Source organism: Carettochelys insculpta, chromosome 9 (assembly GCF_033958435.1).
Source record: "Carettochelys insculpta isolate YL-2023 chromosome 9, ASM3395843v1, whole genome shotgun sequence".
In the NCBI taxonomy this organism is placed as follows: domain Eukaryota; kingdom Metazoa; phylum Chordata; order Testudines; family Carettochelyidae; genus Carettochelys; species Carettochelys insculpta.
In genome coordinates this window covers 60,397,234-60,425,163 of record NC_134145.1, presented here as the reverse complement: position 1 = coordinate 60,425,163, position 27,930 = coordinate 60,397,234, and the positions used below count along the sequence as shown (strand labels likewise).

General features: G+C 48.8%; 1 protein-coding gene across 1 annotated transcript in view; it reads left to right on the top strand.

Moving 5' to 3' along the window:
• ASTN1 (astrotactin 1) overlaps positions 1-27,930 on the top strand; it is a 150,023-nt gene that overhangs the window by 39,889 nt on the left and 82,204 nt on the right. The window contains exon 2 of the mRNA XM_075002662.1: positions 21,235-21,422. Within this exon, the coding sequence (XP_074858763.1) occupies positions 21,235-21,422 (188 nt within the window). The remainder of the gene's footprint in view (positions 1-21,234; positions 21,423-27,930) is intronic.

Here is a 27,930-nt window from a genome sequence, read left to right as displayed (position 1 = left end):
CCTTTAGAAGGCAGGAGCATCTTGATCTGGCATGACACCCTCTGGGGTTTTGATTCACTGCCCGAAAGGCACTTAGCGTCTGGTTTGGTATTAACAGGAGGTGAGCCCAGCTCTGTGGTCAGCCTTGGAACCTTAAATCATGGGCTACTTGTTAAAAAAACAGCAGAGCACCTGCAAGGGGCAAGGCTGCAGTTTAGCATCAGGTCACAAGGACCTCTGGAAAGACTTCTCGCGGAAGGGGCCAGACCTCCAGACATCTGCTGAGGATCTGGCCCTGGAGTTTTGCTGCAAATATCTGCAGCATAAGAGAACACTCAGTGTAATTTTTCCCAGTATGATTCTTTTCCATTCCATCTTCTTTTGCCTTCTCTTCCTCGACTAGGTCTCTGGACACCTGGCTTTGCCCACTATCCTGTCTCCCTAATTGGCCCTTCCCATGCCAGGAACATACCAAATGGCAGAGAGAAACCCAGGGCACCTGTAAGTGTTGTCACCAACAGGCAGACCAGGGATCTCTGGAACTGAGGGCAGGAGTCTCTAGCTTGAGCTAAAAGCCAGCTGTCTCTCAGCCACGGCTGCAGAGGAGAGTCAAGGCTTGTCTGTACTAGGGGTCGGTCTTCTGGAGTTCGATTTTGTCCACCTGTGAAATCGAACTGTCTGGGGTTGGCAGTTGACCCATGTACTCCTCACTATCACGAGGTCATAAGGGAAGTCGACGGGAGCGTTTCTCCTGTCGACTTTCTGCAGTGTGGACGGCCAGCTAAGTTGACTGCAGATAAGTCAATTCCAGCTACACAGTTGCTGTAGCTAGAATTGCATCTCTGCAATCAGCTTACCTGCCTAGTACAGACAAGGTCTCTTTCTTGCCCTGCGTAAGAGGTCTTAGTGCCACTACACGGGTTTGTGAACCACACCCGGGGGTGTGGGGGTTGCATAAGGATTGCAGTTTGCCCAGAGCACTCTTCTACGAGATCCTTGATCCTACAAGTGGCCCAGTGTGTGCAGATTGTCATGGGACTCTCCCCGATGAAGCTGCGTATGGGCTCTTGGAGACCCCTGGCTGTTTGAGACATTCTCCTGGCCCTGTGCAGTAACCCCAGAGCCCTGGGGGGCAGAGAACGATCTGTGGAAGGGCTCCTGTGCTATTTCATGTCAATTAAAAGGAATCTCTGTTCTGGAAGCCGGAGCTACTCTTTGATCTGCTGTTCATTGCTCGCAAAGAACCTCCAGAGTAGAGCTGAGCAGACCCCAGAAGGTGACTCAATGCACCTGAATGACTGTTGCCAGGATGATTTCATGCTGGTTGGTCTCCCTTTGCGCTGAGATCCTACTGACATAGTCTGGGCAGCGCTAAAGGCTGACTGCCCTAGATCCCACCCCCGCTTCCAGCTGTAGCCCGTCCCCTTCCAGAGGCACGGAGCCAGGCCCCCGCCCCCTTGCCCTGGGGACCGTGGTGGCAGTTGGCTCCCCTGTACTGAGTATAGGGGCCATGCTGCAGGTTAGGGTGGAGGAACGCAGGCTGGCAGGGGCACAGTGCTGGTCCAGAGGAGGATGCTGCAGGTGAGATGGACGGCGCGTTGGCGTAGCTGGTGGAGTCGAGGCCCATGTGGGATGTATTGGCAGACCTGCGTGGGAAGCTGGCAGAGCTCAAAGCCGTGGTTCTTGGCTGCAGTCAGCGCGCAGAGTTCCTCGCTGTCAGGAGCCCTGGCTCCTCTCGCTTAACGAGGCGCTAATGAAAAGCTTGAGCGGAGCAGCTCCTTTGCCAGGGGGGCTGGCGAGGTGGCCGGCTCCCTTGGTGTCAGTACAGATTGGAGATGTCAATCTCAGCGCTTTCACACCTCGCGGGGCAGCTCTGCGGGGCCGGCACGGACGGCGGCGTCCCGCGAGTGCCAATTAGCTTCCCCCCGCAGAGCTGGGAGGCGGAATGGGATGCTTGACAGTGACGTTCCATAGCTCAGCTCTGGGACCAGGAGGCTCACAGAAGAGCTCTGACAGCCTGGAGATGTGGCCTCGACGGGGAGCTGGAGTTCACCGCACCCAGCTCCCTTCACAGAACTGCCCCCCCAAATAGGCCGTGTTGGTCGAGAGCCTCTGTGCCTGCCGATCCCGCGCCCAGAGTGAAACCGTGAGCGCAAGCAAATGGTGCCTCCCCCGCTGAGCAGACATGCCGGGGCTGGGGGGCATCGGAAACCTTTTGTAGCACATCCGTGCCATAGCAGGGCAGGGTACCTAGTAAGTGCTGATGTGGTGGGGGCCATCTGCCACTGCAAGATCTCAAGGGTGGGGAACTGGTTAATGGCCCTGGCCAATCCCAATCCCCATCCCCAGGGCGTATGCTCAGGACTGCAGCACGTGCTGGGACCGAAGTGCCCCTGGCAACGTGTCCCTCCCCGCCCACACCGAGGCAGCTTGCCTTATGTGGGTGGGTGCATCCTTCCCCCCTTACCCATCTAGCACCACTCCATCTCTCCCTTTCCTCCCGCTGCTCACGCACCAGGTGGCTCCCTAGCATAGCGGGAGACCTGGATGAAGTCTGAGAACAAGAGGTGCTGGTGCCACCTGCTGGCCAGGTGAGGTGAACCAGCTGGGTGGCAAAGTGGTACGGAAACAAGGGTGTTGATTTATTATGAATCGAGCATATCTCACAGACCTGGGAAGGACCTTGGGAGATCGCCAGCTCCAGTCCCCTGCACTCACAGCAGGACTTCTCACCGCCCCGACAGAATTTTTAAATCTAACCTGCTCTCCAGACCCCAGCAAGGTCCCTTCAGGGGCTGAACTCCCAACCCGGGCTTCACAAGGCCAACGCTCAAACCACTGAAGGCGGCTCCAGGCATAGGTAAAGGGGTTCAGTGCGTTTTGCCCCAGGTCACTGGGATGAAGCCAGCCTCAGCGGCTAGTGGTCGAAAGTTACCATCCTTTGGTACCTGTTTGAGGGAACGTGGAGGCAGTTGGTGCCCCCAGAGGGCAAAATCCACTGTCCACTGCGTCTCTGGTTTGAATTCTCACTGGGGTGGCTCAGGAAGGTCTGGGTCAGAGGACGACCTCTGTCTCTGAGACATGGCTCCTCCAAGCAGAGATGGGTTGATATTCAGTAGGCCTGGATCTAGCCCCATCGAAGGGCCCCTTGCAACTTGCCTTTCCTTGTAGCAATGCTCTTGGCTCTCAGCTATGCCAGTGCCTTTTCCTGCCCCCCTTCTCCACATTGGACCCCAGCAGTCACTGCTTACAGGCCTGCTCTTGGGCTACCGAAGGTCCATGCTGGCTGAAGGATACTGCCTTAACGCTGCCCTTGCCTGCAGATTTCGCATCGCTCACAGCTAGGCAAATGGATGCTCTTAGACTGGGCAGCAGTGTGACCTGGGGCGCAGCAGTGGGACCTGGGACCTCTGAATTTTGTTCCTGCCCCACCCGCCCCTGGGTTGATGTTGGCAAGTCATTTTCCTCCCATGCCTCAGTTTCCCCATCAGTAAAGTGGAACTAAAGATCCCAGTCTTACCGTGAAGTGCTCTGAGAGTAAATGGAGGAAAGTGCAGCATTCTGTCGGAGGCAGTGACGGGGGTTGGCTGAAAGGAACATTTGTGACCTATCTGATCAGTGAAGAAACAGGAGGCTGTGGGCTCTGGAACTGGTAACCTGTCACTTCTCCCCTGCACCAAATTCACTCAAAGAACCTTTGCAAAATCCTCATGTTAATATATTCTCTCTCAGTAAGCTAGTGCACCTCCTTCATGGACAGACATTATGGTTTTGGCTGAATGTTCTTTCACATGTGTGAAAACCAGAAATCCCAGGGGGGGCACTGCAAGGGTAAACAAACATGCAAAGGATTCTGCCCAGTCAGAGATCAGGAGCATCTTACCCTCATATAATATTTACCAGCTAAATCTCCACAATCTTTATTTGATCCTTGCAGTACACTTGTGAGAAATGATCATTATCCTTGTTAGTTTGTAGATGGTGAAACTGAAGCACAGAGCCGGAAAGAAACTCACCAAAGGTCAGGTAGGAATTCAGTGGCGGAGCTACCGATAGCATCCAGGTCACCTCACAGCCACATCTGTGGGTTTGCTACGAGACAGCATCATCAATGAACTGGATTAGGGGATGGATTGTACCCTCAACAAGCTTGCTGGTGACACTAAGGTAGCTGCGGCAGAGCTAGATACGCTGCAGAGTAGGGATAGCATCCAGAGTAACCTAGAAAAGTTGGAGGATTGAGCCAAAAGAAATCTGATGAGGTTGTCCAAGGGCAAATGCAAAGTCCTGCAGTTAGGATTGAAGATTTCCAAGCACTGCTTCAGGCTGGGGACTGACTGGCTAAGCAGCAGTGCAGCAGAAAAAGACCTGGGGATTACAGGGGAAGAGAAGCTGGATGTGACACAACGACATGCTGTTGTTACCAAGAAGGCTAATGGCATATTGAGCTGCATTAGTAGGAGCATTGCCAGCAGATTGAGGGAAGAGACCTCCTTCCTGTATTCAGCACTGAGACCACATCTGCAATCTGGAGTCTGGTTTTGGGCCCCCCACTGTAGAAAGGATGTGGACGAAGTGGAGAAAATGCAGCGGAGGGCAGCCAAAATGATGAGGGAGTCACATGACTGATGAGGCATGGCTGAGGGCTCTAAGTTTATTTCGTCTGTGGAAAACAAGAGTGAGGTGGGATTTGATACCAGCCTTCAGTTATCTGCCGGAGGCCTCCAGAGGGAATAGAGCCAGGCTGTTCTCAGTGGTGGCAGGTGACAGAACTTGAAGCAACGGTGTCAGACAGTGGGGGCGGGGGGAGGTCTAGGTTGGATATTATGAAAAAAACTATTTCACGGGAAGAGGTGAAACGCTGGAATGGGGTCCCTAGGGAGGTGGTGGAATCTCCATCCCATTTTACGTCTCAGCCGGACAACGCTCTGGCTGGGATGATTTAGTTAGGGTTGGTGCTGCTTTGAGCAGGGGGTGGCCCGAGATGATGTCCTGAAGTCGCTGATCTTCTGTGATTCAATGAGCCTCCTTCCTGTCTAGATTCACAATCAGAGGAAGGTTTAGAGAGCTTTGATGCTGAAAGAGTCGGAGTTTTTCAGCAGTGTCCGGCACATGTCAAGGAAGCCGGTGACTGCACTGCAGGGTTAGTTTCCGACTGCCACGCAGAGCTCATCCCATCACATCAGATCAGGTATAAATGGTGTCTGGGAGATCCAAATATATTAGCTTCACGCGCTCTCGCTTCGGCAACTTGGGTTACCTGTTCTCCTTGACAGCTGGCTTAGAGCCATCACTTGGCTCAGTGCAATGGGAAGGATTGGTTCTGTGTGGCGCGATGATTTAACCCCCTCCCCCTGTCTTTCTCATTGCCTCTGGGGGTGTTCTCTGAATGGCTTTCATTTCGAGAGAGAAGGAAGCTTGAGACAGCCCTTTTCTCCAAGCCCAGCCTAATCTTTCCTGAGGCTGGTGAGTTCAGGTTATCTGCATTCCTAGAAACAGAAGTTACAGGAGATGTGTGATAAGTATCCGGGGGTAACCAAGTTTGTCTGTATCTTCACAAACAGCAAGAGTCTTGTGGCACCTTATAGAGTAACAAATATTTTGGAGCATAAGGTGAGGGCAGGGAACGGGACTTGTTGACCTCTTGAGGTCCTTTCCAGTTCTAGTGTTCTATGATTCTGTGAGCAAAGACCTGGTTCGTCGTGCATCTGGCAAAGTGGGTCTTTGCCCATGAAAACTTATGCTCTGAAATATGTCAGTTGATAAGTTGCCACAGGACTTCTCGTTGTTTTAGGACATCTGTGAGAGACTCTTAAGGCCAGCAGACAAGAGGGCAAGTCTGCAGGTTTTTTAGCTTCTTTGGATAAAGGTGTGAGCTTTGGAGTGCTTTGTGACCTGTGAAACTTTAGAAGCTCACTCGTTGCTAAGAAGTTACTGTCCAGAGCAGAGACTGCGTGGAGAGCGAGAGCTCAGGGTTGTAAACCAATATCTGGTAGTTCAAAATGTTACGCAAACGCTGCAGTTGTTAGAAAAAAATCCCAACAGCCGCAAACAAGATTTGGAGCTGAGGTTCCGTAACAACAGCAGTGCATTTTCGCCACTCTGCCTGGTGTGGTGCACACAAGGGGAGAGCAAAGCGGCGTGTTCACCTGGCTGGGCAACCAGGAAAAGGCATGCTGAAAATTTGCAGGGCTTGAAAGACGTTTTGGGGCGGGGCTTCTGGTTTCTGTGCCCCACAGTCAGAGGACTTCACAGTAGTGAACGGGGCAGTCAGCATCCGCATTGACTGAAAGGCAGTAGATATAAGTAACTCCATGCCTCGGCTCGTGCTGCGTCTAGCGCAGTATGTTAACCATGGCTGAGTGCTGTTTAGGGACATGCTGTTGCTATGTTGCCGGAATGGGAGGCTTGCATGGGTGGGAAACCAGTCTCAGGTCAGGTCTACACTAGATGTGAGAGTTGGTTATAGATGTGCAGTTGCGAAGCTAGAATTGATTTATCTAGGACTGACTTATCTGGCTGGCTTCACAGAGGGAGGTCAACAGGAGACATTCTCCCATCGACCTCCCTTACTCCTCATGATATTGAGGAGTACAGGGGTTAACTGTTGACCCCACATAGTTCAATTTCATGCGTCCTCTTCTAGACGTGCAAAATCAAGCCCCAGAAGATCGACTCTGACCGGATTGATCTTCAGCGTAGTGAAGATATACCTTAAGTGTAGACTCATGCACCAATCATAGAATCCTAGGGCTGGAAGGGACCTCAGGAGGTCATCTAGTCCAGCCCCATGCCCAGAGCAGGATCAACCCCCCGCTAAGTCACCCCAGCCAGGTCCATGTCAAGCACAAGGTGGCTTATGTTGACCTACTTTGGTAACGTAGAGTCGACCATGGAGTGGGAAAGGTGTCCATACAGTTAATCACTCTGTGTAGATGAGATCCTACTGGTGGGAATTTGCATTTGAATACAAGTGTAGAAAGCCCTTTTGAAATCCTTTTGCCTGAGAAGCACTATGTAAATGCAAGCATTTATTGCTGCTGTTTCTTGTTTCTGGCTTTAGCATAAGCTGCCTACAAACAAATTGTGGAAATGACGTCCTCCCGGTTTGACCACTTGGGACATAATGAGAAATTAAAGAGAACTCCCTAGAGACCAGCTGTGAATCTTGCCTGTGTTTTTCTTTAAATCCCTCTGCTGTACTTTCTGTCCTCCTTGCAAACCAGTCAAGCTCAGGGGTGCATGGGCTTCAAAACCCTCTTTCCAAAAATAATGAAAGCCAAAATAAAATTAAGAAGACATTTCAGCAGAGGCTCAAGTCAAGTGAAGAATTCGGTGAAAAGTCAACCTATGCTTGCGTTTGACACTTCAAAAGTGTGCTCTTAGAAGCCACCTGCAGTTTGTCTGTTGAAATTTTAGAGCCTCACTTTCAGAGAGAACAGTCTGGGGCCCCGCCCAGATCCCACTGAAGTCCCTGGTGTTTTAGAAGAAAAGATTGGGCTCTGGGTAATTACTCCCATTGAAGTGATTTTATTCCAATGCCTTCTTTAGGCATTAGAACAGTCCCTAGAAGAGGCTTTTTCTCTCTCTCTCTCTGTGCGTGGACAAAAATGCAAAAGGAATGTTAAATTTAACCCAGAATGTAGGTTTGCTAAAACAGTTCTGAGAAAATCTAAGAACTCTGGAAATATTTCAACGGTTTATGGAAAAAAACCGTCCCCTGGGAATAGTTCAGATAATGTGATTTCCTCCCTCTGCAATTTGCAAACATGTCAGTGCAGTAGCTGTTAAGTTGCATTATTCTTTTCTCTTCCACCTGTCTCCCTTCTGTGGCATTAGCCTCCAACCCACTTACTCCTTCACCGTTCAATGGGTCTGCTGCCAGGCGCTGGGATCCCTGTTCCCTATCAACCTGTCCTTCCACTGCTGAAATCTTTGCAGGGTGGTTGGCCCTTCCACACTTCAGGGGCGCACGCACGCACGCACACACACACCCCTTTATCCAATTCCTGGGGCGCAAGGCATGACCCTGTTAATTTAAACTTTCACCCTTCCCCAATTTGGAGGGCTGGGGGTGTAATTCCCTACAGGTCTGCAGGATCTCTGCCACTGAAAAAGCCTTACGCAGTCATTTTCTTATTCCCTATTTACAATTACCGAGCAAACAGAACAACATGCTAAGCACTCAGTCCCATTCTTACCAATCTTGATAAAAGCGGGTAGACTTCCCCTGTTGGAACAAAGCCAGTCTCTCTCTAGATGCTGGTTGCTGCACCTCAGGGTCTTTAGAGGCTCAGCACTGTCGCTTGGTGGTATGACGGAAAGGGGTAGGTATTTTTGAGGCTACCTCTGATGAGCTGGTCAGATCTCCAGTCACAGGCCAGCAGAAGAAACTAGTGACTCAGCATGTCTGGCTTGGTGGACAGATCCTTGTAATTTCCCTGATTCTTCCCTGCAGTTTGTTAGGGTGACATCAAGACATGGAGCTTTATGACTTCAGTGGCTCAATTCCTTTGTTTTTGTTTTAGGGCAGAGAGATTTGTGTAGGCTCTTCATAGCTTTCTCCCACCTCTCCTCGAATGAAAGGCACGAGAGGGGAAGGAACAGACAGGACCTTTCTGTTGCCGTCTGCAGTCTCACTAGGGGAGGGGAGGCTGCCTTCTCTCTGTGGTTATGTTGCCTCGTATTTTCCCCCAACAGATCACCTGATGGGACTTGTCAGGGACCTCAGGCCTGCTAGGAATAGGAGCTAAGTGAGGAACTCCAGGGTTTGTTGAACATGCTGAAGTCTGCAGTCTCCATGAGGTGGGAGAGGGCTGTGTTCTGGCATCTGAGGAGCAGGCCCTGGCAAGGACTCCGTATGAGGCAGCAGCTGTGTGCTCAGGTCTTGTGAGTGAGCTGTACCCGTGTGAGCACATGCCTGAAAACTCCTTGAAGTTTGCCATGTCCTCCTTCACTGCCGTGGTCACGAGTGCGGTGGGCAAAAAGACAGGCAGGCTCCCGAAGGTGAAGTGGATTTCTCCCAGCATGACACTTCCTACCCGATAGCAAGATGCTCCTCTGAGGGAATTTCCTCCGTCTTCAGAGACCTTGGTGCCTTTGTGCCTCGGGTGACTCTTGCTGATTTATATAGATCATCAGTGTGACAATTATATTCACCTGCAGATGTAATTACCTCGATTTTTGCAAGGCAGCAACAGATTTATGGCTTTATTCAGTTCCTGTAAATCTGAGACCCACCTGATTAGATCTAAAAGTCCTACAGGGCCCAGTCTTGGAATGCGGCTGGTCTCTGGCTTTTTGACAGGTTCTTCCTTCAAGAGATAAATGATAAAGGCGCACGGTCAATTTCGCACCCCCCACTCCTGTTTCTTTTTTACTCTCCATTATCTTTAATGTCATATAAACTTCAAAATACAACTAATGTGGAGCTCTGTGTGCAAAGGGACCTTGGAGTTGCCTGCATGGATTGGAGCAGGGAAGCCTTAGGGCAGTGATTCTCAAGCAAAGTACATGTACTTCAGTGGGTTCTCAGAAGCCTCTCGGCGGTGGGGAGTACATCAGCCCTTTGCCTAGTTTTACAACAGGGTACATAAAATGCACTAGCGAAGTCAGTGAAAAGTACAATTTCCTACAGACACTGACTTGTTTTGTACTGCTCTAGGTAAATATCAGCTGAAATGTAAGTACAATATTTGCATTCCTGTTGATTTGTTTTACAAGTATTCGGTAAAAAGGAGAAAGTCAGCAATTTGTCAGTACAGGTTGAATCTCTCTAATCTGGCACTCTCGGGACCTGACCAGTGCTGGATGAGAGAATTTGCCAGACCATGGGAGGTCAATATTGTCTAGCACATTACCAACACTTACCTGGCTCTTAGAAGACATCTTGGGTAAATTACAGCTAAATAACAGCACAGAACACTGGGAGCCAGGACTGGTGGCTGGAAACAAACCTTATGGGATTATGGGAAACTTGGCCACACCCATGGTAAGTGGTCATCTGGTTAACTAAAATCATGCCGGGTTTTGGATGTTGCCAGATGAGAGAGTGCCAGACTAGAGAGGTTCAACCTGGGCCAGACAAGAAGAGTCGAATATTCTGATTTACCATTCACAAGCCCTCCTTTTCCTCTTCTCCTGTGCCAACAATCTGCTCTGTACCCTTGGGGAAGGTCACTTCACTTCAGCTCTCTCAGCTTCAGTTTCTTAACCCAGCCTGTCTCTTTTGTTTACATTGTGAGCTCGTTAGGGCAGGGACTGGTTCTTAGCTTGTATTTGTACAGTATCGGGTGCATATAATAAGGCCCCTGTCTTAAGATGGTTACTAGGCCCTGCTGTAAGAGCAATAATAAAATACGTCCCAGTGTTCCATCCCACCGTTTCTTCCTGGGTTTGTCAAAGCACTCCCAGTGAATGCCTCCTGAGCTGTCCCTCCCGCTCCTGAGCAGAGGAGCACCACGTTGGCAGCAGCTGAAAACAAAGAAATAGTGGTGAAGGCATGAGAGGTGGTGGGAAATTCCAGGCTTTCACTGGAAACCCCGAAGTGCTGGTTTCTCCCATCAATTTTCACCTGCATCTTCTTGTCAAATGTCCCTCCCTCAGTTACGCTCCTGGGACTGGCTATTTGGCAAGGACATGTGTTCCACAGGCTGTTGAGTTGCTTCTGTGCGGGACAGAAGACATCTGCATCATACCTACTGTCTTTTCTGGGGTTTTCCCCCAATGTTCAGGTGAACAATAAGCCCAAGGTGAACTTCTATCCCAGAGAGCATTCTTGCCAGTAGCTGGGTGAACAATCAACCATCTGATTGTATGCGGTAGGGAGGAGAATGCTAAAATAATCTTTAATTCTCTTGCCCTCTTGGCCCCCATCATAATGAGCACTTAAACAAATTAGTCTGCAGGAATGGGCTGAAGTTTACCCTTGAAGCGTAGTCCGTCTCATCTCTATAATGCATTTCCCCTCCTTCTTCCTATCCCACCACCATCCCTGACTGACTTCGCTTTTGCGATCTGCTCAGCTGTTTTGCTAAGTGCCTGGCAGATGGTTTAGACTGTAGCTGTTTCCTTGACTGTGAGCCTTTAATGGTTATAAATAGCCACGTGCCTGCCTATGAAAATCTTTGGCTGATGTCTAAAAGGAAGCCAAGGGTGGCCACCACATTCCTACTCCTGAGGTTTTTTGACTGTCAGAAGATTTGGGGATAGAAGAGGGACAGGTAGCCTGGTGTGGCAGGCAAAACAGTGTCATAAAGGCAAAAAAGAAGCACCATTTCTCATTTCCTTGGCTGGCAGCGTTTGGGGTAGTGTACAGGCAGGACACTCTGCCCTGGTGACATGAAGAGTGGGTGCCCATGGAATCTGACTGCAGTGGCCCAAATAGCCAGCCTGAGTTGATGAACTCCAGCGTTTCTTAGAATAGAGTCAGAATCATAGAATACTAGAACTGGAAGGGACCTCGAGAGGTCACCAAGTCTAGTTTCCTGCTCTCATGTCAGAGCCAAACACCATCTAGATCACCCCGACACATGTTTGTCTGAACTCCTCTTAAATATCTTCGGTGATGGAGATGCCACAACTTCTCTCGGCAGTTTATTCCAGTGCTTAACTGCCCTGACATGAAGTTCATAGAATTATAGAATCCTAGGGCTGGAAGGGACCTCACGAGGTCATCAGGTCTAGCCCCCTGCCCAAAGCAGGATCAGCCTTAACTGAATCATCCCATCCAGGACTTTGTCAGACCAGGATTTAAAACCTTTAGGGATGGAGATTCTACCGCCTCTCTCGGCAATGCATTCCAGTGCTTCACCTCCCTCCTGGTGAAATAGTTTTTCCTAATGTCCAACCTACACCTCTCTCTCTGTAGCTACTTGTTCTGCTATCTGTCATCACTGAGAACAGCCCCTCCCCATCCTCTTTAGAGCTCCCCTTCAGGAAGTTGAAGGCTGCTATCAAATCGCCCCTCATTCTTCTCTTCTGCAAACTAAATATGCCCAAGTCCTTCATCTTCTCCTCAGAGGTCATGTGCTTCAGCTCCCTAATCATTTTCATTGTCCTCCACTGGACCTGCTCCAATGCGTCCACATCCTTTCTTTACTTGGAGGTGGGGTGGGGCAGGGCAGACCTGGACGCAGTATTCCAGATGAGGCCTCACCAATGCTGAGTAGAGGGGAGTAACAACTTCTTTAGATCTGCTGGAAATGCTTCTCCTAATGCACCCCAATATGCCATTCACCTTCTTGGCTACAAGGGCACACTGTTGACGCATATCCAGGCTCTCATCCACTGTAATCCCCAGGTCCTCGTCTGATGCACTGGTATTTAGCCAGTCAGTCCCCAGCCTGTAAGAATGCTTGGGAGCCTTAAGTCCCAAGTGCAGGGCTCTGCACTTCTCCTTGTTTGAACCTCATCAAATTTCTTTTGGCCCAATCATCCGATTTATCTAGGTCACTCTGGACTGTATCTCTACCCTCCAGTGTGTCTACCTGACCCCCTAGTTTAGTGTCATCAGCAAATTTGCTGAGGGTGCAATTCATCCCCTCATCCAGGTCCTTAATGAAGATATTGAACAATACCGGCTGTAGAACTGATCCTTGGGGTACCCTGCTTGAAACCGACTGCCAGCTGGGGATTGAACCATTGATTGCTACTCCTTTGGGCCCATCCATCTAACCAGCTTTCTGCCCACCTTACAGTCCGTGTATCCAATCCACACTTCCTTAATTTATGGGGAAGAATGTTGTGGGAAACTATCAAAAGCTTTTTTGAAGTCAAGCTGTGTCATACCCACTGACTTCCCCATGTCCACAGAGCCAGTTACCTCATCATAGAAGCTAATCAGATTGGTCAGGCCTGACTTGCCCTTGGCGAATCCATGTTGACTACTCTTAATCAGTTTCCCCTTTTCCAAGTGCTTCAGAATGGGTTCTTTGAGGATCCCCTCTGTGATTTTTCCAGGGATTGAGCTAAGGCTGACCGGTCTGTAGTTCCCTGGATTGTCCTCCTTTCCTTTTATAAAGATGGGCACTGCACATTTGCCTTTTTCCAATCATCTGGGACCTCTCCTGATTTCCATGAGTTTTCAGAGATAATGGTCAAAGGCTCTGCGATGACATGTGCCAATTCGCTCGGTACCCTTGGATGCATGAAACCCGGACCCATGGATTTGTGCGCATCTAGCTTTTCTAAATTGCTCTTAACCTGTTCCTTCCCGACCGAGGGCTGCCCTCCTCCTTCCTATACTGCATCGCCTAATGTTGTAGTCTGGGACCTCACCTCGTCCATGAAGACTGAGGCAAAAACATTTTTTTCCTAGTGTCCAACCTGACCTCCCTTGCTGCAATTTAAGCCCATTGCCCCTTATCCTGTCCTCAAAGGTTAAGGAGAATAACTTTTCTCCCTGCTTGTAACAACCTTTTAGGTACTTGAAAGCTGTTATCATTGTCCCCTCTCAGCCTTCTCTTTTCCAAACTAAAGAAACCCAATTCTTTCAGTCTGTCCTTACAGGTCATGTTTTCTAGACCTTTAATCATTTTTTGTGCTTTTCTCTGGACCCTCTACAATTTCTCCACATCCTTCTTGAAACGTGGTGCTCAGAACTGGACACAATACTCCAGGTGAGACCTAATCAGCGCAGAGTGGAGCGGAAGAATGACTTCTTGTGTCTTGTTCACAACACTCTTGTTAATGCATCCCAGAATGATGTTTGCTTTTTTTGCAACACTGTTGATTCATATTTAGCTTGTGCTCTACTATGACCCTAGATCCCTTTCTGCAGTACTCTTTTTCTAGACAGTCGCTTTCCACTTTGTGTGTGTGAAACTGAACCTTTCTTCCTAACTGGAGTAATTTGCATTTCCCCTTGTTGAATTTCATTCTGTTTACCTAAGACCGTTTCTCCGGTTTATCCAGATTATTTAGAATTAGAATCCTGTCCTCCAGCCAGCACCTCCCCCTTGGCCAAAGAAAATTGCTGTGTGATGAGCTATTGGGGATGAGAGAAAGTCGTCTCGTGGTGGGAAAATAGAGAATAAAAATGTCATGGGCAAGGAGCTGGGGGAGTAGGAGTGAGAAGTGTGGTACACCCTTGCGGGTCATTGGTGAGGGGAAAGGTCCATTTCATGGTTCTGTTTTTCGCGCTTCTGCTGGTCTTTTTCTTCTAATTTAGAGACGGGCCTGAGCCCATCCAGACCAAAACTTCCTTCAAATTTGCTAGAGGTTCCCAGAAAGCCCTTACCTGGATGAGGGCCAAATGCTGCCGTCCCAGTGGTCAATGCTTAAATTCCCATTGACTTTGGTAGGACAACAGAAAAGTGTTCTTTCCGTGCTGGCTGCGTAAATTAGTAGGAGAAAAGAAAGGCAAGGGGAAGCCACTTACTCCAGGGAATACTTAGCCACCAAGAGAGGCCTCGTTAATTCTGCTTCCACCCAGGGTCTTGGAGGAACCCCAGGGGCCTATCTCAAAGCCTCTGCTTTTGTTCTTAGGAACCACTGACGTTCATGGGAGTTGTTCATGCAGCAGCCGCTGCCGCTGCCCCAAGTGCACAAGGTGGCGTCTTTTCCGTTCAGCCCTGTAGGGATGTGCGGGAGGAACCGATGGGAGGGCACTGCAGTTTTGAATGCTGTCCTTCAGGAGGCTTGTCCCAGGGGGCTTCCAGCCCCAGATCAGGACGCTTCTTGGGAGCTTTCTGTGTCTCTGGAAGGACGCCTGCTCCTTACAATGGATGATGTGACCAGTTCATACGTATTTTACAGTTCAAATATTATCCCGTTTTACTGGGTGTTCAGTTTAGTGCAAGATAAACTATTCCTTCGTTTAGCAGAGGTCGCAAGGGTAACGGAGAGTTAATGAGCGAGGTGAGTCATGTTCTCAGCTGGTATAAATCAGAGAGGCTCCAGTGACTTCAGTTCCCCTCTCCAGCTTGCTCCTGTCTATTGACCTTTCTTCCGCCCCTTCCTTCCTCCTGTCCCCTCCCTTTGCTGCCTCCTTTCTGTCCCATCTTGTTCACAGACCGTCTGGGCAGGGCTCAGCCACTGCCATTAGGTTTATAAGACAAGCTGGGGTGTTTAGAGGTTGATGTTGTGCTTATGAGAAGCCCATGGGGATCTTTTTCGGGTGGTGAGAGAATGCTCTGCATTTGCTGAGAATACCACATAAAAATCTGAGGCAGCGACTCTTAACCACAGAAGCTCATTACCTAATAAATAGATGTGTTAGTCTTTAAGGTGCGGCAGGACTGCTTGGTTTTAAGTTACAGACTAACATCAAAAGCTGCGCTCATTCATATCCTTGGCCTCTGCGAATAGGACAAGAAGTAATGGGCTTAAACTGCAGCAAGGGAGGTTTAGGTTTAGGCTGGACAATAGGAAAACCTTCCTAACTGTCAGGGGGGTTAAACACTGGAACAAATCACCTAGGGAGATTGTGGAATCTCCATCACTGGAGATTTTTAAGAGCAGGTTATTAAGATGTCTAGAGGGGAGGGTCTAGACAGTGCTTGGTCCTGCCATGAGGGCTGGGAACTAGATTCATTGACCTCTTGTGGTCCCTTCCAGTTCTAGTGTTCTATGATTCCATACACACACGAGTTCTGCAGATGGTTTGATAGGTACCAGTCCTTCATGGCTCGAGTCGGGCTGGAAAGCAGCATTTCAGCTGCTTCCTGGCATGAACGGGGTACTGCGAGGTTAGCATTTCCCCTCATGGTTGCTCTGCAAAGAGCCCCCATATTGTGTGTGTGCGTGTGTGTGTGTGTGTGTGTGCGCGCGCGCGCATGCAGATTGATCAATCTCACACCAGCTGGGACTCAGGCAGCCTTACTGCTGGAGCCTCAGCTGGTACATGGTCCTCAGTTTCCCCCTCCCTCCCTTCCTGGCTCTGCAAGGAGCCACCATGAGGGGAAATTGAATTGATAAAATGTCATGGCATGTTTGGACAGTTTTCACGGCACGCTAGTTGAAAACCACTGTTTTATCTCATCACCATCACTCAGCATTTCCTGTCACGTTCCTTCATCAGCATTTTGATGCTTGTCACTGGGGTTTTCTCACATCTGGTTTTGATTTTATCTCTCACCTCTCCTTCACGGTGTTTATCAATGGTTTAGCGCCCTCTTTCTGCTTATTTGTTTAGAATCGGGCACAATGGGGGATCTTTTCTGATTGCCTTGTGTTGTCTCCAAGGCTCTCGCTTCTCCTTGCCCGTCTGAACATTTGTGATGGCTTTTAACCTTATCCTTAACTGTGTGCATATCTTTCTCTCACACCAAATGATTTTACAGAGAAATTCAGACAGTATTCCATTTTAGGAAGAAAGAATTATGTAGTTACTAAAGAAAATTCAGGAGAACCTGACACAACTTTTCGATACCCAGTGCAGCTATGAGAATTGCCTAGTTGGAGCTGACATATCCAAACTGGATTTTGGCCACCATCTTCACAGCGGGAGGTTAATGGGAGAAGCTCTCTCATCCACTTCCCTTTCTCCTGGTGACTGCCAGGAGTGCCAGGGTCAGTGGCGGTTTGATTTAGCATGTCCCCATGAGGCACGTTAAATCAGCCCCCAGAAGATTGACTGCCAACGTGTCAATCTTCCCTTAAGTGTAGATAAGGCAGATAAGAAGCACGACTTAACTTGTAATGCAAATAAGAAGCAAGACCTTACAGCTAACACACTAATAAAACCATGTTCTAATGTAAACGAAATGACCATAAGAAGCCCTGGTCTCTTCCTGCCTTAACATTGGGGTATGTGCTAATGGACTCGTTACTGTCTCTCTACTCATTATGCTCTTACACAAACCCTAACATACGACGTTTTGGCTAGATTGATTTGTCAATGTTAAGGACGCAGGTCACATTTGATACCAGGCAGATGCTTCAGAGGATAATTAGCTGTCTTCCCTACTGTGATTAACTCTTGACTCAAGCAGGCTATTTTTTAATGTAGGTGTTAGAAATTAACACCTGTGCTGATAGTGTCACTTCCCAGACCCAATGGAAGTGGCACAGGGAGCAGGGCTTTCATCTGTATCTTTCCAACTTCCACCTTGAGATTACTCTTTCCCCTTCCTGTCGTTTTTGACTCCTTTCCTACCACGCCTTCACTCTGCCCTCCTGCTGCAAGTCTTTGTCAGCTGGCACGAGCAGGTACAGTTCCACCCATTCAACACCAGCTGAGGGTCTGACACATGCACTGCCCTTCGTACCCTCCTTCATGCCTGTTGCCAACTCTTCCTTTCCAGTGGCACATGGGGGGGTAGTTTGGGAGATCACCTCATCCAGGCTGCCAGCTGGTTGCACAAAGCTGTGGATGAAGGACAAGGAAGAAGAGAAGAGGAGACGTGGGGCATGGGTTGGTGGTGTCCAGAGCACATAAAACCTTTCTTAATCTGTGCAGGTAAACTGGTTTGGATACTCCAAAAAGTTGACACCAAATCCAAGGTGAACCTTTTGAGAGGCCTGAAAACAATTCAGTTCATATTCTCCCCTGCATCTCACCCACCCACAGTTTTTCACATGGAGGCGCAGTGGTGGGGGTCTGGTGGAGAGACACCAATCATACTCCAGAACTCATGACGAGGAGACAAAGCTGGCAGATAAAGCAGCAAAGTATTTCTTTCGTGGTGGGGGGAGAAAGGGAGGTAGGTTTTCACCAAGAGCAGGGTGACCTTGGAAGTTCCTGGCATGCTTGGTGGGAAAGACAATTCAATAATGTGGACAGGCTGAGTTGTTGGGTTAGGATGGGGAGAAGTCTCCTAGCATGTAATAATCCTTGTTCCTGACTGTTTTGCCTTTATTTCTGTGTGAAGCAGATGACAGAGAGCGAGCGAGAGAGAGAATGTGTAAATGTTATGGCTCAGAGTGGAAAAAAACACTCATTTAAGCTGTTTCAAAAATCAAAGCTTTTATTTAAATTGGGTTTTTAAAATTTAAATTTTTGTTTTCAGAAGTAAACCCCTTAAATGTGGAATCATGACAGACTACGTTAAGGCTGAAACTTGCTGTGTTCAATTAAAATAATTTAAATGATTAAAACAATGTTGCATTCATGAGCTTTCGTCAAATTTTAATGAGATGCAGGGTGCTGCTTTTTAAATTATACACAGAATTAGGGGAAAAACATTGTATAACTTTTTTGTCCATTCAAGCTTTATAAAAATGTGTCACACGGTATCAAGTTCTATTATTTTCAGTTTTCCAGTGGAGTGAATGCTGGTATTTACATTTTTCCGAAGTCAGTACTTTCAGTTTCTGGATTTTTTCTTTTTTTTTTTTTTGCCTGAATTACTTTTGATTTCAGTGTAGCTGGCAGGTGCAGAGAGCCAGTTGTCTTCATTTAGATTTGTTCCTTCAGAGTTGAGAATCCGACTGGGAGTTTAAAAGCAGCAGAGTGTTTTTTTTTCTTCTAATCTATGAATAAAAAGCAGATGGCAGAAGAGAAAAGCTACTAATTCTGAACATTTGAAGGACACAGGGCCAGGTTTTAAAGGTATTTAGGCCCCTAAAGTAAATCCCCTTGATTTCAATGGGCTTTAGGAACTTAACCAGCTTAGACACTGTTGAAACCCTCATCAGCATCTTTAGTCACCTAAGGTATGTCCATGCTACACTGAAGGTGAACCCTGGCCTGGTAGACCTGTGTGAAGTTGAACTACCTGGGGTCAGCAGTCGACCCCGTGCGTCCCAATATCACGAGGAGTGAGGGAGGTCGATGGGAGAAACTCCCCCATCAACCTCCCTCTCTTTAGACGACCAGGTAAGTTGATTGCCGATAAGTCGATTCTAGCTCTGCAGTTACCATAGCTAGAATTGTGTATCTGCAATCGACTTATCTGCCTAGTGTAGACCAAGTCGTAAACACGTTTGAAAGGTTGTCCCCTAGTCATGCCAATTAGTAAGAGTTAAGACTTTTGTTTAACAAAACAGTTTCTTTTTCACTGCAAAATATTTTTTCTTTTGTATCCAGAAAGTTTAACAGTTTCTTCTTAAAAAACACTTAAGTGTGGCTATTTTTACTTGTGTAATTGAATACCAGTTTCCACCCAGCTGCAACATGACATGGATCTTACGTGATCTAATAAATAGGAAATGTATGTTAAAGAAAACACCTGCATATGTGAACGTGTGTGTAGACATAGTATATCCCCCCTGGCTAGCAAAAATAAGTATTATATTTAGTATAAAGGCTTTATTTGCTTGTAACCTTTAAAACAGGTTGTTGATTTTGCCAATGGGTGTAAATGAATCTTTCCTTCAAAAAATAACTACAAAGTACAAATAGAAAACAAAATTAAAATCAATGAGTTGAATCTCAGTTTCCTGCTTGCTAATTTAAACTGTGGTTAAGCCCCATCTATCCTGCTGTGGCTGCCTGCGTGCGGGAAACACAGCTAGAGCGCCCACGTGCCGCATGGGGTATCGAACTCACAACCTTTGGCTCCTGTAATAGCGCCCCTTGGAGCTAACGGAGCATCACTGTTAGCTGTGCGGCTTTGTCGGCCTCTGTGAGAAGGCAGAGCACTTCAGCAGCTCTGGCACTGTGTGTTAAGATGCATGATACGGCCTTCGTGCTGCACGTTGCCGTTTTGCTGGGTGCGTGTGGACAGAGAGTGGCCTGCCTGCAAAGAGCCCACAGGGTCACACTCCTAAACGCCAGTCTGGAAAAGGGTACCAGTTGCTGAGGGCATGAGAGTCGGGGAGATGCCAGGGGTACACAGCTGCAGGCTTGTCCACTGCAATGGATTGCCACTGGCTACTGCCCAAGCGACCACTGAGTCCTTACTCTGCCCTGCTCTGGTGGAGATGCAGAAGGGGAAGAAGACACCGAGGGCCAGGTTTACAGGTAGTTTAGACACCTAATCCCCACTAAAATCAGTGGCTCCTAACACCTTTAAAAATGTGTCCCTGCTGGGCCCTGTGCACGCCCTACCGTTCAGCTCCTCTCTTCCGTGGACAAATAACATTCTCAGCACACCCAGGCTTGAATTATAAACTGGGGGAGCCCATTTTGTACGAGGGGGAAAATGTAACACAGGCCTCCAGGTTTGCCTTTTGAGCCCTATGTGAGTAGCTGTTGCATCTCCTCCTTGAGGCTCAGGGATTTAATTACATTCTTCAGTCTTCTGGGGCCGGAAATATCTTGTCAACCCTTTTTGGTCACGTAGCTCATGATCTGCACAATGGTTACAGACTGGCTTCTCAGGAGCTGTCTCCCGAAAGCATCGCTCAAGCTGCAGCAGCAGTCAGAAGAGCAAAGAGAAGGCTAGGAATCATTAAAAGAGAGAGAGAATAAGACAGACAACATCTTACTGCCTCTGTGTAAATCCCTGGTACATCCCCATCTTGAATACTGCGCACAGATGTGGTCGCCTCATCTGAAAAATGTATCTTGGCATTGGCAAAGGTTCAGAAAAGGGTAACAAGATGATGAGGGGTTTGGAATAGGTGTGATATGAGCAAAGATTAAAAAGATGGACTTTTCAGCTTAGAAAAGGGGAGGCTCAGGACGATAAGATGGAGGTCTATTAAATCGTGACTGATGTGGAAAAAGCGAATAAGAAAGTTATTTACTTGTTCCCATACTATAAGAACTAGGGGTCACCACTTCTGGTGGTGGAGTGGGGAGTAGGTTTAAAACAAACAAAAGGATGTTTTTCTTCACGCGGCGCATGGTCGGCCTGGGGAACTCCTGGCCAGAGGATGTTATGAAGACCAGGACTTTAACAGGGCTCAACAAAGAGCAAGATAAATTCATGGAGGTTAGGTCCGTCAATGGCTATTAACCAGGATGGGTAAGGATGGCTTCCCTAGCCTCAGATGCTGGAAATGGGTGGCAGGAGAGGGATCACTTGATTCCCTGTTCTGTTCATCCCTCCGGTGCATCTGGCATTGGCTGCTGTTGGAAAACATGGTACTGAGCTAGATGGACCTTTGGTCTGATGTGGTGTGGCTGTTCTTATGTACGTGCACCTGCAGTTGGTAGTGTACGCACACCCCAGTTCAGAAGAGGGAAGCTGCCATGTATTTACTCCCTGAGATGATAAGGGCTATTGATAGCACGCACTGGGTGAGACAGCAGTGATTCTAGGAGGAGGGAAGTCTGTGGTCTGCGTGATGTATACCCAGCCAGCGTGCCTGCCTGAAATAGGTCACTCGCAGTGTTACTGATTCCCGAGAAAGAGGTCAACTGGCTGTCCGGTGAGTTTTCTGTACTTGTAGCCCTGCTCATGCATTGTCTGTTTCCTTTCCCAGAGATCTCGGGGAACACAGAGGACATCCCCCTGGTCCGCTGGCGGCAGCAGTGGTTGGACAATGGCACTTTGCTCTTCCACATCCACCACCAAGATGGTGTCCCCAGCCTGCCTGGGGCTGACCCCACCGAGGAGCCCCAGTCTGAATCAGCAGAAGAGGAGCTGAGAGTCCTCCACATCTCCGTCATGGTACGTGGGGGTGCACTTTCCAAGGAGTGGTGCCATTCTCTGCTCAGCGGGAGGCCCACGATGGGTGCCCAGCTCCCATTGGCTTCCAGTGGAAATATCCAGCCTTTGAGAATTTCCTGCATCCCCCACTTTCCCTGAAGTCCCCGTGTGCGGAGCCCTCTGCGGAGGGCAGGTGTGTTGTGTGGTGGTTGTTACCAGTAATGCACGTTGATAATGATGCCGTTCCCAGCCTCTAGGCACAGTCTAGAGCAGCGTTGCTTAAACTTTGGAGACTCGGAACACCAAGCAATAATGTCTTTTATGCGGAACACCTTTGAAAATTTTCTTCCAAAAAAAAGTGGTTGGCAGACCAAAAAACCCCAACCAGCAACATATACGGCAAAACTAAAACGAAGTAATTTAATTGGGCATCATAGCAATGAAGTAGTAACATTGTATTTAGTTTCAATAACAGAAAATATAGACCATTGGATTGTTTTTCCAAATGCTCGCGGCACACCTGTGAGTTGTTCACGGACCAGCCAGGTTCTGCTGAACGTATTTCGAGAGCTGCTGCTCTAGAACGCTACACTGTTGGCAAGCTGGGACATAAAAACCGTTTCAAAGAACAGGCAGGTGGAAACGGAAACAAAACCTTTCAGTGAGGCCGGAACTGACAGTATCTTGGATGTTCAGATTGCAGAATTTTTTCACTGTTTCGAGTTTTTTGGCCCAGCTTGGGAGAGGAGTGTTTTTCAATACCTTGGCTCTTCATGGGGTGGGAAAACCATTTCCCAGCTGCAGATGGTTCTATTTGGTGGTGTCTCTGGTATATTTACACCCTCTTGCCGAGCTTGTGGCAGAGGCAAAGTAGACGGTTCTCTTCCCTCTTCCACCCGCCCTGTGCCTCTGGGTTTTGTTGCAATGGAGATTCCCTGGGCACAGATGACCAGGAATGCGTCTCTATGCTGTTGCTTTTTGCTGCCCAGGGGCGTGGGATGAGAGAGGAGGCAAGGCCAGAGAACACAGCACTCCAGTTACACTGGACAATTGGATGGGTTCATAGGAAGCCACTCCAGGGGATGAAGATGATCTTGGCCCCTGGAGCAGCTTTAGATTTTGCTGCTCGTGCTCCAGAATCCATGGGGCTGCTCTGGGCTTAGCTTGGCCCTAGCCAGATTCGGAGCCACGGCGTACGAAGCAGACTTGTCCATGTGGCCCAATAATCAGATCCAACAGGACAAACTCTGCCTAAATCGGAGAAATACGAGAACCCTCCCATTTTGTACCCCACGGCGCCTGTGGGTCCCAGGCATCTCTCTTTGCTATGCCTGTTATCCCACCATCCCTTGAGGCTCTTCTTTCTTCAGTGCTTTGTCCCCATGGCTTTTCTGACACCAGCAGAACCAGGAGTGCCCATGGATGAGAACAAGCACGAGTCCCTCGAGCGTGCTGTGGATTTTTCGCCCTCCCCTGCCCCTCCACTGCCTTCCTGTTCCCTTCCCCATTGAAGCTCCACAAAGAGAATTCAGCAGAGCCAAAGGGGACACAGAAAAAATATAGATTGGTGTTCATGAGGTGGGTTTTTTTTTTTTTTTTTTTTAAATGATGGGGAGAGCAGTAGCAATTCCTTTGCCAGCAGAAGATAATTAGCTGGAGACAATGGGCTGCTGATACTTGCTACGGGGTGTTTAATGAAGCCTGCTTTAATGAGAACGTCAATATCTCTTCCAGATTGCAGCCCGAGGCCAAGCGGCTCCTCCAGCTTTTGTGCTTGATTAGCGGAGAAAAATTAATAAATGGTAAAATCAAACTGGAAACATTTGAGTCCGCTTTTCCCGAAAAGGCTGTGTGTTAACTGTCAAAAATTACCCCTGGCACATGGGCTGCTGCCTCAGCTACTGTACATCAGGGGAGCACTAGTCTGTCGGTCGAGTTACTTATGTGCCCCTCTTCCCGGTACTATCTGAGCCCTTCGTGACAGCCCGATCCTGGTTTTACAGCTGGGGAGATGAGATGAGTTGCCCAAGGTGCTGATAACACAACTCGAGCCTCTCTAATCCGAACTCTCTTGTCAGGCAAATCCCATAGTCCAGTATGATTTTAGTGAACCAGACATCTACTTGTCACGGGTGTGGTCAAGTGTCCCGGGGTCCCATAAAGTTTGTTTGCAAGCGACAGTCCTGGCTCTCAGTGTTCTGTGTTTGTTGTTATTTAGCTGTGATTTACCCCTGTGTTTTCTAAGAGCCCTGTAAGCAGTGGCAGTGTTGGTAATGTGCTAGACAATACCGACCTCCTGTCATCTGTCAAAGTCTCTGATTTGGTACTGCTCAGATCCCGAGGGTGCCAGACAAGAGAGGTGAAGCCCATAGCTGGTTCTTTTGTAGCGCTTTTCATCAGTCAGTCTGAAAGCATTCCACAAAGGAGCGCAGTGTCCCTCTGTTATGGGTGGGGATACTGACACACAGGACAGTGAAGTGACTCGCTGAAGGCCAGCTAGCCGGTCAGTGGCAGAGATGGGAATATCCCCTCAATTTGATGAGCCCCAGTCCTGTCACTGTCTCCATGTTAATTAGTCTGAGTCTGTAACGTCACAAAAAACCAGCAACAGAATAAACCCAAGCAGTCCTGTAGCACCATATAGACTAACAAGTTTATTTATTCGGTAACGAGCTTTTGTGGGTAAGACCCACTTCTCTGTAGTAATGTATGTCATGTTGCTACGTTCCCTTCCTAGGCCATGTGGTAGCAGGGGAAGTCTGCGTGAACTGGGGTTTAAATCCAGATGTCCTTGATTGGCCTCTCCACTGCACCCATCCTTTCATCCTCATCATGGAGCTAAACCAGCTGCCGATCTGGCCCCCCCCCACCCCCAGATGGTGGAGGACTCCAGATCCTGGTGACTGTTGCCTGGAAACGGACCAGCCTGAGGGTCGCTGCCTCACCAGCGCAGTGACCATCAGGCTGTGTGCCCAGGCTCTGGTGCAGAGTGGCACTGAAGCACCTCTGCAGTGTTAACCCCGGGAGTGGTCCCGGGGAAGTTAGCGGGACCATTTCCATGTCTGAAGTGAAGTACTTCAGTGATTTGATGGTCTGCGATCTCTGGAGGAGATGCTGGAGCGGGCTACTTGTGGGCATGCACAGATGGTTGAGCTGCAAGCCCCAGTGTATGTTCTGCGGTGCAGCTGGGCTGGCCTGCACGGGACAGTTTGGTTAACTAGACGTCCGTTCAGCGGCCAGACGATGGATAGCAGAACCTGGCTCGGTGCAGGGGTTCCTTCTGGGAATCGTTTGGGCTGTGATCAGACTGGAAATTCTGGAGCATCTACACCGGGGGCTGGATGCATTTAGTCTGGCCTGCGGCCTGCCCCTAGGGGTGGGGAGAGCTTTGCATGCTGTCCCTGCCCCCCAGCAAAAATCTCTCAGCTTCTCAGCCAATAGGACGTGAGAGGTTTGCCTGGGGGTGGGGGAAGAGCAGGAAGCCCTTTGAGTGACAGGCACCAGCCAGTCGGCTGGGAATGCTGGAAGGCAGGGGAGCCTGCCTGTGAGTGCTGCTGGCCAGGAACTACTTAAGTAAGTGCCTCCCCGCCAGAGCCTCTCTTTGGCGCTGCACCCAGACTCTGCGCCCCGCTTCTCCAGCCTTCCACAGACCTGAATCCTCTCCTGCACTCATACCCCTGCCCCAGGCAACAACCCCCTCCTTCACCCAAACTCCCTTTCAGACCCCACACGCTCCCCTGCTCCCTCATCTGCTGCCTTGAGCTCTCCTCTGCACCCATCTTTCCTCCCAAACCCCATATCCCCTCCATAGAAAAGCGCAGCCCTTGAGCACTTACCAAAATTTTGCACTGGCTGTCCACCAGAAGTGATTGCCCACCCCTCGGTCTCCACTGAGGCCATTCTTGAAACCCTGAGAAGTGAGCGCAGTGAGGAGCTAATGTCCTGGTTTCTCACCCCGGAGTGAATGAGGTCACAAGTACAATGATGATGGTAGACTCTCAGCTGAGGGTCATGTGGGCTCTGGAATTCTGCCCAGGACCTCCCGGTCGGGTGTGGTGTGAACCTTAGAACGGTTGGGCTGTTAAAAGCGTTCGCCCCTCAGGAGCAGCCAATGAGAGCTTGATAGAATGATGTCACACTTGGTAACTTGTCTCCTCCCGCAAGCTTGAAAGGGTTGAAATGGGAGCAAATCTGAATGTGCTTTGCTGGTTCAGGGAACATTTCCCCTTCGCCAGCTGGTGAGGTTTGAATGAAGTAATGACCCCTTGAAGCTACATCTGTCAAGAGGGCCATGGTGGTGCTAAAGCTGAACGCCAGCTGGTTTTGCTTGCAGTTCACCTGCATTGCAAAGAGTGGTGATGTTGGTCATCTTTTTGAGACGCTTGTGAGCGTGACCTGCGGTTAGGTGTTGTAAAATTGTCCGCATTTGAGTAATGCTTCAAAGCTCTGCCTATTTTAGGAATTTCTATAGCAACCGTTGCTCTGCTGTCTGGATAGAGTCACCGGGAAGAGCTGAAACTAGAATTGGATCGCCACACCCACTTGGAATGGAATCTGAGTTCACCGACAGGACACGGAACTGGATTCCTGCACCCTCCTGGAAAGAAGTGCAGGACCCTGATTCTCCATTCCAACTAGTGCAGGAAGTGGGGGAGGTGCAAATATTTTGTGCCACCTTTATCGCTCTCTGAGTTCTGAACCAGCCAGGGTCCTACCAGTTCTCAGGCGTAAATCAAAGAGCCCAGTGGGCTTTCCTGAATAGGAAATGTTAATCTAAGGAAACACCCGTGACAGCAACTATAAACAAACAGATTTCCACATAACCTGTGTGCCAGCTTGGTCTCTGTTGTTTACCAGGACCACATGCTGTTTGAACTGTATGTAACACAAGAGGGGCATCTAGTGGCTTATTGATATAATGCAACTGCATACATCATAGCTCCAGCAGCTTCGGAGAGCCAGTGTTAAGTGGCATGAGAGCTATGCCATCTCGTCTCTCCAATTTTTTTCAGGCCAAGGCCTGCAAGGGGGTGGCGTAGAGTTACTATGCCAGCTTTTTGCTGTCTGGAGAATCTCTCCCACATGCACACTGGTTATTTTCCCCAGTGGCCAGATCCCCAGATTTTATGCCCCTAAAATGATCCTCGTGAATCCTGGATATGTCCTTGCTAATGAGTAACTCAGAACCCCGTTGACCACTCAGGAATTGGATACCACTTTTAAGCAGCACCGTAACAGGTCTCTCGCTAGGGATCCGTTGCCCAGTTCTGCGATGACATGACGTGGTGAGGGCTGTCCGGGGTTAATAAACGGAACCCCGAAAATGGAACTGCTACGTCCCAACTAACCACAGTGCCCTTTAAGTGACTGCTCCTCCGCTTCCTCGGCAGAATTTGTATTTGAAAGGGAGGGGCTGCTACTTCTCCATTATCCTTAGAATGGAAGAGGGTTAACACATAATAGCCATTAGAGGCCCCTGCCAGCTGCTTTATCTGTTGCTCATTCAATAATCCCCTTAATGTTTTGTCCTAATGGAGCAAATGATGGTTATTATTTTATTTCATCAAGATCACCTCTTGCATAAGAAGGAGGGGAGGGAAAGTGGCCAAGGATGGGTATGCCACTATTCACTGCCTCCCATTTATTTATTTTTTGCTCTTGGCATGCAAGATACAAAGGGCCAGCACAGTCAGCAAAACTAAGCTCCTTCCTCTCCAACCTTATCTGCAGGCTGCAGCAGCAAAGGGCGCTTTGTCTGGCTTGTTTGGTCACAACCTTTTCGCTAGGGCAGGTCCGCAGTCACCTCTTCCCCAAACTGGTCACAGGCCCCCTGCAAAGCCAATTCTAACTGCTCTGTGCACTTCATTAAATGAAAAAGGAAACCACAACGTTGGGGGTTTTTTCAGACAGGAATTAATAATGTTATTGGAAGATGTTTCATTTTAAAATAATAATTGATTGTAACTTGGCCATTTATTTCAAACTTGTTTTCTGTGATCATTTTTATATCTTGGTTATTTTTTTTCACAGCGCCTCCCCCTCTCCCCTGCCCCGGCAAGGCCCTCGTGGATCCCAGGTTGGGAACCACTGGGGTAGACCATGAAGTATTTTGGGGCAGGGACTGGCTCGAAGGTCAAAGAGATTTACTGGCAGGATTACATTGCTAGGGTTGTGCCAGTATCATTAAACTGGTCGGTTTCTGCTGGTAAAAATTGCCCCAGGTGGACATGGTTTCACTTTGTGCTGGAAACACAACTTGAGGAAGTGCTGAAAAACTTGTCTCTTTGACTGACAGGCATATCCCGCTCCAGTAAAAGAGGTCCCCTCCCCTACCTGGGCACTGAAAACTTTGCCAGGAGGGCCATTTACTGGCAGTAAATCTGACCTCTGCGACAGAGAGACTTGGGCTTATTTAGTTTGCAGAAGAGAAGAGTGAGGAGCAGTTTGGTAGCAGCCTTCAACTTCCTGAAAGGGGCTCTAAAGAGGATGGAGACGGACTCTTCTCAGTGGTGACCGATGGCAGAACAAG